The following is a 10,782-nucleotide window of genomic DNA, read 5'->3' on the forward strand; positions in this document are numbered from 1 at the left end:
TGGACATCGTACAGGTAGGACCGGGGGAGGGCAGCTCTTGACCGTGAGTCCCGGGGCCATCTGTCCTTCTGAGAAACGGCCTCTTGGCGCTTTCTCTCCACCTCCAGTCGGAAGCAGTTGCTGCTTCCTAGAATACGGTTTCCTTTTGGATCAGAGCCTCAGTTTCTTCTTGGTCTAGTTACTACAGACGCCTCGAGGAAGCCCGGTAGCCCCAGGGAAGTGGTCAGGGCAGTGTTGCTTAACGGAAGCAGAACTGGTTCCAGAGCTCCGGCTTGGAAGAGGAGCGATGGGAAGGGGCTGTTGCCTGCGGATGGAATAGGGCTGTTGCCTGCCATTTCTCCTGGTGATTCCTGCTAAGCCTGGCTCAGCAGGAGACATTTCCATGGGTCTCTACTTTAGGCTTTCTTTTCCCTAACTTGAGGTTTCAAGGATACCCTGTAGTAGAAAGCTCCGTTTCAAGTCTCCTTTCCATCCCCCTGCTGGGCAGGAATTTGCCTGGCTGCCAAGAGGGTCTCAAATGAAAAGGGAAGGTTCTTAAAGGCATTTTGTGTTGCTTATCTGCCTGTAACCTTGGCAGGATCTTGGGGCATGGGGTTGGGCACATGCTGTCTGTTGCATGGTCGGAGGGGGGTGGCGTGATAAGACATAGAAGTGCTAATTCTGTGACATAAATGGGGGTAAAATGTAACCAGGCTTGGGCAAAACTGTCTTTGCTCCTTATCTGTCTTCATGAACCTGCCTTGGGCAAAGAACGCTTTTTTTTAAATTAATTAAGGTATTACATATGTGTCCTTATCGCCCCCCCCCCCAAAAAAAACACTCTTTTTGAGGCTACTGGGTAGAATTATGGATAAGAATTGGTAGGTCCTGGAAGAGTCAGGAATATGCTCTATTAGTGTATTGTGGGTTAGGTAGGACTTACCCAAAACCTCCAGGTCCAAGAGATAGGTAATGTCTTCTTTCTAAATAAAAGTTTCTGAAGGACAATAAGGCACACAGAGCTTTCTGACGATGCCACATTTAACTAAGTCAATCACTAGCAAATATTGCTGCTGAGTACTGGGCTTTGTCCTACGTATTCAGAGAAATACCAAATACTGCGGCTGAAGGAGATCTGGCCTTTGTTTTTTGTGTGTGTTTTTTTAATATGTTTTTATTTATTTCAGAGAGGAAGGGAGAGAGAGAGAAACATCAATGATGAGAGAGAATCATCCATCAGCTGCCTCCTGCACACCCCCTACTAGGGATCAAGCCCACAACCTGGGCGTGACTGAAATCAAACCCAGGACCCTTCAGTCCACAGGCCGATGCTCTATCCACTGAGCAAAACCAGGGCTGCTCTTTAGGACGCATCAGTGTCTGTGACCGTGAAATCTCAGGAGCTCAGCATCCCTCTCCCCTGCCAAGCCGACCCTACAAATGATGCCTGTGGTGATGCAGAGTCCTGCTGATGGGTCTCCCCATGCTCCTGTCCCAGGAAACTGAGGGCAGTTGGTTCTAGGTGGTTCCTTCTTTGACGTGAGCCCTTCAGGAGAACCCTGCACCTTCAGGGGCTAACGAGGATGTTATTTATGTCATGCCAAAGTGCCTTGTACTGCCTCCTCACCCCTAACCTGTTACCTTGAGAATTGTTCCTCATGCGGGTGAGGAAGCCAGCTTGGAGCTGGGAAGGTCAGCTTATTCCCCCCAGTGGCTGCCCCTCCTCCTTGTGCGGTGAGAGTTGGGTAGCAGTTTCTCCGCCTTTTCCATCCCTTTCCTGGGTCCTTGGTTCTCAGTTTTTAGAGTTTTTGAGTTCTGATTTGGTATCTACAAAGGGTATAGAACCGGGGTCCAATGGTGAACTGGGAGAGGGTTGTCTTTATTTTCTAGATATGGGTATGGGGAGCATTTGCTGGGCTCCTCAAAATGCTAATCATCTCCATCTTGTAGATAGGGACGTATGGCTTAGAGCAGTTAGGTAACTTGCCCTTGGTCATCTGACTCAGAGCCTGACCAATAACCTCTATGGCCTTCACCATGGCCATGATTCACCAGTTGATTTAAGAGTCTGGAAGGAGCACTAATTGGTTTGGCTCAGTGGATAGAGCATTGGCCTGCGGACTGAAGGGTCCCAGGTTTGATTCCGGTCAAAGGCATGTAGCTTGGTTTCGGGCACATCCCCAGTAGGAGGTGTGCAGGAGGCAGCTGATTGGTATTTCTCGCTCATCGATGTTTCTAACTCTCTATCCCTCTCACATCCTCTCTGTAAAAAATCAATAAAATATATATTTTTTTAAAAAAGAGTCTGGGAGGAGTCTGCTCTCTTTGTCTTCCCCTGAAAAACAGGGTGGACTGAAATCTGGAACAATTGGAGTTATATTCTAAAACAAACAAGAACAAAAGTTCTTAGAGGGCCCCCTGCCTTCCCTTCCCACATACTCTGAGAATTGTAGAGCTGGAAAAGGCTTCTGACATCTTGCCTCACCCCTACCCGACCCCTACAAGCCTGAGACATTGAGAGGTCTAGGTAGGGAACCTCTGGAGCCTGCCCAACACACCCACAGAGGGCCGAATTTGTCCTTGGCGTGGCACCTCAGCTCGCTGCAGAATTAGGCCCAGTTGGTATGGATGACAATGGCTGGATTGTCCTAGTCGCCTTCCCCCAGCCTCCCTACCACAGCTGGGCTGGAGCAGGCCCTGCAGAGAGCTGAAGAGAGCACGGGAGAGAGTGGGTGCAAAAAGAACAGGACATGAGACCACAGGGAGATCCTTAATCCGTATCCAGGGGAGCAAGAGGGGGCAACTGACCATCGCAGATTCCGGAAGAGCAGGGTGATGTCTAAGGATTCACACCTGCATTTCCCTTTCACAAGCTAAGATTAAGATAGCCTTCAGTGGGGCCTCATCTGGGGGTTCCTAAAGACCGGGGCCGTGGGGAGGAGGTGGCTGTAAAGTGTCCCCAGTGTCTCAGAGCCCGTGTTGATGCAGATGTTTCCTGGGCCCAGGGCCCCCCACCTTTCCCCACTGCTGGGGAAGACCCAGTTTCTTCCTCGAAGGCCCATTTCTGTCTCCTCTTATCTGCCCTCCTCTCTACTCACTGTGTACAGCCAGCTCTGCTGTGAGATAGGGGCTGGCACACTGACCAAAAGCAGGAAAAGGCTAAATGGACTACGATTTGCTCCCACTTCCCACCGTGGCTGCAGCACTTGGGAGGGAAACAGGACTGGGCCCAGTGTTGGTACCGAAGTGGACTGGGACATGGGAACCTCCCTGGTGCACAGGCCTTGGGCCCCACCCCCAAGCTTGGGCCTGGCTGCTGCAGGGCACCTCACTCCCTTGTTCCGTTAGCCTTTTGAGGAATGGGGATGGCAGGAGGTGGTGTGCGCACCTTCACTGGAATCCCCAGCTGTGTTAAGAGGTCCTTATTGTAACGTACTGCTCGCTCACTGAGGACCCCAAGGAAAGGAGACCCCCTCCCCCAAGCACCGCCTTCTCTGGCTTCTCTACGTGCTGCGTATGTGGGAGCATCTACAAAGATGAGAGTGGATGGCAAGCATGGGCTTGGACGAGTGGATTGGGAAAGGCATTCTCTCCTGCCCGGCCTGCTCCCATGGTGGTGGGCATTCCAGGGCATGACACTCGGTTCCATCTCACTTGACCACCCCTTTCTCATAGCGTCCAGCTCTCTCTATCCTGGCGTTGCCCTGAGGCCCTTCTTGGACAGCTAGAGGACACCTGCAGAGTTGTGTGCGTAGCGGGGAGGGTGGCTCAGACAGGTGAATACTGGGCTTACTCCAATCTGATCTGCAAGGTCAACTCCAGCCCTTCTTCCCAGGGTCTCCTTCAGCCCGTCCTTAGAGCTTATCTCTACCGATTTTAGTCTTAATGTTCTCACTCCTATTCTTCCTGGCTGTGACTTTCTTCCCCACTGCTACCCTCCAGGGGAGAGGAGGCTCAGGACAGAACACTCCAAGGCAGGCAGGGGGAGGGGAGGGGTGGAAGGACAGAGGAGGAGGACTGGCAGGGCCACTGAGGTGATTGCTCTGAATCAGGATTAGTTCTGAGTGTGGGGCAGGCAATCTCATCCCTCACCCCCAGAATATCAGGGACCGTGAGCCCCACCTCCATAGGAAAGAACTGGAAAAGGAGCTGCATTTCTGAGAAGCAGTGAAATGTGTAGATCGGCCCCCCTCCCTCCCCCCGCCCCCCCAAAGTGGGGCCCTGCTTCCTGGAACGCACCCTTCTCCAACCCCAGCAGAGCAGGAAGGCGTGGGTGAAGGTTTGGCTGAAGGCTGGGCTGACAGGGCTGACGGGTTCGACTTCGCGGGCAGGCACTCCCAGCCAGGATGAACAGGCTGGGCCTGAATGAGGCCCTGTCCGCCCTGCCACATAGAGTCCTACGGGCTCCCGACTGCTTCCAGGCTGCCCCACGTCACCATCTCTTCCCAGGGCTCTGTGTGTGCGCGCCCTGAGCTGCGTCTTTGAGAGGGTTTTGTGGGTAAAGAAAGCAGGTGTGTAGGACTTGGCTGCTCTGACCCAAGGGCCAGCTTGGCTTCACCGGGCTGGGCTCGGGGTTCCTGAGGTTGCTGTGTGCTATGCGGATTAGGGGATTGCATAGGGGCTGTTACTGTGGCTGCTTTTCCCCCCGCCTGCCTGTCTCTCCTCTTCTTCGCACTATGAAAACCCTACATCTTCTCGGTCCTTGTGTAATTAAAAGAAGAGAGGTAGGGGCGGGGGGGGGGGGCGCATTTGGGGAATGCTGATAGTGGCTGCCAGGGGGGCTTAGCTGAGCCTCATATATTATTTTTCTTAAATGATTATAAAGACAAACAATAGTCCTTGGAAATGGTTCAGAAACTATTACTTGCAAACACTCAGAGCATTTCTTTCCGGGTTCTTTCCTCTTTCACTCGGCCAGTGCATATGCATTACATACACCTCTTGGAGAACAGAGCTGGGGGGGGGGGGGGGGGGGCTGTGCTTAGAGAGGCCTTTAAAAGCCCACAGTTGGCCACCCTCCTGAGGAGAGGGGAATTCTTCCCTCTCTGAACTGTTGTCCAGTTTAGGTGAGGAAAGAGGAGGTGAGCAGAGCAAGGCCGGGCCTGCAGGGACCTGGAACCCCAGGGTTATGCACAGCATCCAAAAGTGACAGCCCCGAGCTCCTCCCGGGCTCACGTGGCTCACTGTGGCTGCCCCTCTCTCAGGCCCTGGGATGAGAAGGGATTCGAACCCTTCCAGCATTTGGAGGGGGAGGCTCTTCTTGTGGGTGCCTGGAAGCTCAGCAACTGTTCCTGGGGGAGAGGGGGTGCAGGGAAGAGGGTTTCTGAGAGGACTTCCCTAAAGAGAGTCCTAGGCCCTTCACCTGTGAGGGGCCAGGCCGAGAGCCCAGGTAAGGATAGATAAGCCCTAATGAGATGAGCGCACACGTGCCCGGCCAGCATGGCTCAGTGGTTGAGTGTCAGTCTATGAACCGAGAGGCTGCAATTCGATTCCCTATCGGGGCACATGCCTGGGTTGTGGGCTTAATCCCCAGTATGTGGCGTGCAAGAGGCAGCCAATCAATGATTCTCTCTCATCATTGATGTTTCTGTCTCTCTCTCTTCCCTCTCCCTTTCTCTGAAATCAATTAAAATATATGTTTGAGCCCTAGCCGTTTTGGCTCAGTTGATAGAGCGTTGGCCTGCGGCCTGAAGGGTCCCAGATTCGATTTAGGTCAAGGGCACATGCCAGGTTGCAGGCTGGATCCCCAGTAAGGGGTGTGCAGAAAGTTTACCATTTTAACCACTTTTGAATGCACAGGTCAGTAGTACTAAGTACATTCACATTGTTATGCTACCATCACCACCTCCCATCTCCAGAACATTGTCATCTTGCAAAACGAAAACTCTGTGCCCATGAAACACACCAGCTCCCCTTTTCTCCCTGCTCCCACGCACTGGTACCGCCATCCTACTTTCTATTTCTATGAGTTTGACTTCTTTAGATACATACAGAAGTGTTTGTCTTTTTGTGTCTGGCTTATTTTACTTAGTACAATGTCCTTAAGGTTCATCATCAGTGTCGTCGCAGGTGACATGATACATCTCCTAAAAAGGCCAGATAATATCCCATTGTATGTATATACCACATTTTATTTATCTACTCATCTACCAATGGGTTGTTTCCACTTTTTGGCTATTGTGATTAATGCTGCTATGAGCTTGGGTGTACAGAGGTCTGTTTGAGACACTGCTTCCAACTCTTAGGGATATATTCCCAGCAGTGAGATGGCTGGATCATGTGATAGATTCTATTCTAATTGTTAGAGGAATCGCCATACTACATTCCATAGTGATTGCATCAGTTTGCATTTCCACTAACAGTCATAAGGGTTCTAATTTCTCCACATCCTTGCTAACACTTGAGGTCTTGGTGTTTTTTGTTTGTTTGTTTAATATATTTTTATTGATTTCAGAGAGGAAAGAAGAGGGAGAGAGCAATAGAATCATGAGATGATGAGAGAGAATCACCGATTGGCTGCCTCCTGCAAGCCCCCCACTGGGGATGGAGCCCACAACCCAGGCATGTGCCCTTGACCGGAATCGAACCTGGGACCTTTCAGTTCACAGGCCAACGCTCTATCCACTGAGCGAAACTGGGTAGGGCTGGTGTTTTTTTTAATAGTAGCCATCCTAATTGTTGTCGGTCTGATTTGCAACCTTGCTCATCCTTAACTCTAGAGGGTTGGTGCTGGAATTGCCTTTAGAGACCCTTTGATCTGGTCCCTGAATTGTACATTTTATAGTCAGTAACTTGAGGTCCTTGAAACTTGCCTAAGGTCCCCCCTGGTCAATGTGGGGAGGATGTTGGAGAGACAGCGTGAGGCCCCTCCCTGGGGTGTCTTGTGGGAGATCTAAGGCTGTCAGTCCAGGACATTACAGCACGTTGCCTCAGCCTCTGTATTTCTGCCTGGTCACCTGCCACCTCCTCCCTCCCCAAAGTTGAACTCTTTTCATTCTCAAAACAAATAAAGGAACCCACGTTGCTGCCAAGGCCAGGGAGGGAGCCGCAATCCCAGCCTTTTTCACAAGTCTTCCGTTTCAGCTGCCACTAAAGTAGCTTTCAGATAGCCAGTCCTGGCTCCCACTTTTCCCCCTTAGCACTAATGGGTGTAATGCTCTCTGAACCTGTTTCCTCATTTACCAAATGGGCTTAAAAATAGCCCCTACCTCACTAGGCTGTTGATAGGGTGGAATGGAAAATGCATGTAGAGCACTTGGCCTCGCACCGTCTGCATGATAGATGTTTGCTGGAGGACCTGGGGCGAGCCAGGCCTAACAGTGTCGGGTTAGAACCCGTCTCTCCCTGCAGGGGTGCACTCGCGTCTCCTCGCTGAGAGGTTGGGACAGCTGTGGGCAAACTACGGCCCGCGGGCCGGAGTCGGGCGTGTTTGAAAAGAAAAAAACTAAAAAAAAAAAAAGACTGTACCCTTTTATGTAATGATGTTTACTTTGAATTTATATTAGTTCACACAAACACTCCACCCATGCTTTTGTTCGGGCCCTCCGGTCCAGTTTAAGAACCCATTGTGGCCCTCGAGTCAAAAAGTTTGCCCACCCCTGGGTTGGGAGAAGTATGTAGGGTGAGAGAGTGCAGAGGCAAGATAAAACGCCTCTCGCAGACCAGCATTTTGAGGTGTGGGGACCACGGTCTTAATTCAGACCCTGTTCAGAAGGAACATTGCGATGGCTGAGGCCCAGAGCCCTTAGAGATAGAAACCAAACAAACCCTAATCTCCTCGGCCCCGTGGAGCCCAGCTCTCAACAGCTGAGACAACACTACCCGAGGCTGAGGCCGCAGAGAAAACGGACTAAAGGCAGAGGGGTTGGGGATTGCGATTTGAGGGGGAATCTCAAAGGAACTTGGGGTGTCAGCCACCTGGGACGATTCAGCTGTGTGGCTCTTCACCATTCTCTTCCCCCTGGCCGAATAGAAGGCAGTGGAAGTAGAGCCAGGCTAGGGTCTCCTGACCAGAGAAGCCTCTACATCTACATCTCCCCTGTTCTGGGTGGTGGGGGGTCGGGGGAGGGGAGAATGGGGGGACTGTGTTGTTTGGAGCACCATGGGCTTGGTTTGGTTCCAGGGTTCTTGGAGGAAAAGTCGCTGATGTGCTCACTCCCTGCTGATCCCACTTCCTCCTCAAGCCCTCCTGATTCCTGACTATCTGTTCAACCTCGAAGCCGGCCCCTTGGGGCACTGAAATTCCTGAGGTCTGTTTTCACCTTGTAGCACTGGGAAGTCTTCCAGAAGGTGACAGAGGTCTTCATCCTGGTGCCTGCACTGCTCGGGCTGAAGGGGAACCTGGAAATGACCCTGGCATCGAGGCTGTCCACCGCAGTGAGTGTCCTGGCCGGGAGGACTGGGGCATGCAGGACGCTGGGCAGCACGGAGCCAGGCCGGGAGATCGCTACTGGCCTCCTCGGCCGCCCAGGCCTGGGGTGTGGGGCTGGGGTGGGCAGGTGTAGGGAGATCCCGGGCCGGGTGTCCTGCTCCTGGCAGGGGCTCCCTGTTCGAGTGGTTCCCAGGCTCGGTTTCTGGATGTCTCAGCCGTCCCTGGACGCTTGCCCCCTCCCCCGTCCTGTTTTGCAACCCGCCTCGTGACTGTTTATGCAGCTTTGACAGGCAAGCATCATGCTGGTCCCTCCACCTGCACAGATGGGGGCCGCCTCTGATCTCCAGCCCTACTCTGCAGCTGGGCCGGAGCAGAGCCAGGCCTGCCCCGCCTCTCCCATCCCATTCCCTTTCCCCCTTGGCTTTGAAGGAATAGCCGGGGAGGGGTGCTCATCACCCCCACCTCTCAAACCCCTTAGATCGGCCCTGACAGTTCAAAGGCTGGACCAGATACAGGACCAGGGGGTAGGAGGTGGGAGGCAATAAAACTCAGGAGGCAGGGAACCAGGTGGCAGAGATGTCCCTGCATGGCCCCCAGTCTGGAGAAGGCAGCAGAGAGAAGTGGTAGCCAGCCTGCTCTGCCCCAACTTGCCCTGCTCCTAGCCTCTTGTGCCTCCTCACTCCTTCCCAAATACACTTGCGGCCACAGTCCTGCACCAGCAGCTAATCTTTCCTTCGTTATTAGGACAGCAAACGGGCTTCAGAGCTGGGGGTCCATCGGGCCATTCTCACCTATGCAGGAATGGGCTGTCCTGATGAGCGGGGCAGAGGGTGCAGTCTGGGGTGGGCAGGTGTCGGGAGCAGCTCTCCTGAGAGGAGGAGACTGCCTTAGGAGCCCCCTTCCTGCCACCACCCGCCACAGGAGCGCAAGGAGCCCCTTCCCTCTCACTCTAGCCCCCCAATTCCTGCTTCACTCTCCATGGGGTCATGTTCTAGTCCCAGAGTCTTAGGGCGCATGCACTGCTTCCTGAGCCAGTTGGATGCTAATGGTCTGAGCTGCAGGCCTTTTCCAGCTTGGAGCTCCAGCCCCCTGTCCTCCCTCTCCCAGGCCAACATCGGGCACATGGACACACCCAAGGAGCTCTGGCGGATGATCACTGGGAACATGGCCCTCATTCAGGTAAGACAGCAGGAACCAGAGAGACTGGGCTGGGCGTCCTCCTTGGTCAGGGATGAAAAGCTTGGGCAGCCCCAGCTGGGCCCCGGGTGAAGTTCCGGCGTCCTGCCGAGCTGGCTTCTCCGAAAGCAGCTTTAGGAGGGAACCAGGTTTCCCAGGAAAGCAGCCAAGAAACTCGGCATCTCAGTGTCAGTTCTCAGCTCCCAGTGCTGCAGGGGGCTCATGTCCCCACAGATCAGACTCCGAACACCAGAGTGCTGAAATGTCCTTGGCCGCCCTCGTCTCATGTCCCCTTGAGGCCCAAGCCTTGTCTCTGGGCTGAAGTCCTAGGCGCCATTGAACCTCACCCCAGTCCCCAGAGGAACACTCATTCCACCAGTAACATGTCCTGGACTCCTGCGGGGTGCACTGCACAGTACTAGTGTCTGGTGTGAAACTAAACAAACAAAGACATCATTCCCGCTTGGAAGGACTGGACGGTCCCGCCCCACCTACCTCCTGGGCTGCAGAGAGGCAGGACAAGGTCTCAGCTAAGAAGCTCTCTGCTCCCAGTGCTCTCCAGTTACCACTCCCCCCTCAGGTGCAGGCCACAGTGGTGGGCTTCCTGGCGTCCATTGCAGCTGTCGTCTTTGGCTGGATCCCTGACGGCCACTTCAGCATCCCGCATGCCTTTCTGCTGTGTGCCAGCAGTGTGGCCACAGCCTTCATTGCCTCCCTGGTACTAGGTGAGGAGGGAAGGGAAGGGGAGGAGGGTGCGAGGGGAAGGGAGTAGGGAGAGCTGCCCCAGAGGTGTCACCTGGGCCTGGCACCTCCAGGCTCTCTTTGTGTGCGCTACCCCTCTACCTCTTCTTACCCTTCCTGGCTCCTCTCCTTCCTCCCCAGGTATGATCATGATTGGGGTCATCATTGGCTCTCGAAAGATTGGAATCAACCCAGACAACGTGGCCACTCCCATTGCTGCCAGCCTGGGTGACCTCATTACCTTGGCACTGCTTTCAGGCATCAGCTGGGGACTCTACCTGGAGCTGGGTGAGGATGAGGCTACGGAGGGTGTGGGCCGGGTGGACTCCTGGGTGGGGTTGGGAGAGATGGTTAGTGTATATGCAAATGTGTAAGCATTTCTTCTGCGTTCTTTATTTGATTGGAATACAGTTGTAATAACTCCCCACCTTAGAGAATTGAAGTTAAGTGCTTATCTCAAGTTCATGCAGGTAGCAGGGGCAGGATAGAAAGTATCAGACAAATATGTATATTCC

The 10,782-nt window shown here is 53.5% G+C and overlaps 1 protein-coding gene across 1 annotated transcript in view; it reads left to right on the forward strand.

Moving 5' to 3' along the window:
- SLC41A1 (solute carrier family 41 (magnesium transporter), member 1) overlaps nucleotides 1-10,782 on the forward strand; it is a 24,074-nt gene that overhangs the window by 3,615 nt on the left and 9,677 nt on the right. Inside the window, 5 exon segments of the mRNA XM_006754420.2 lie at nucleotides 1-14; nucleotides 8,248-8,355; nucleotides 9,458-9,529; nucleotides 10,107-10,251; nucleotides 10,409-10,555. Coding sequence (XP_006754483.1) covers nucleotides 1-14; nucleotides 8,248-8,355; nucleotides 9,458-9,529; nucleotides 10,107-10,251; nucleotides 10,409-10,555 — 486 coding nt within the window.

Source organism: Myotis davidii, unplaced genomic scaffold, assembly GCF_000327345.1.
Source record: "Myotis davidii unplaced genomic scaffold, ASM32734v1 scaffold710, whole genome shotgun sequence".
NCBI lineage: Eukaryota > Metazoa > Chordata > Mammalia > Chiroptera > Vespertilionidae > Myotis > Myotis davidii.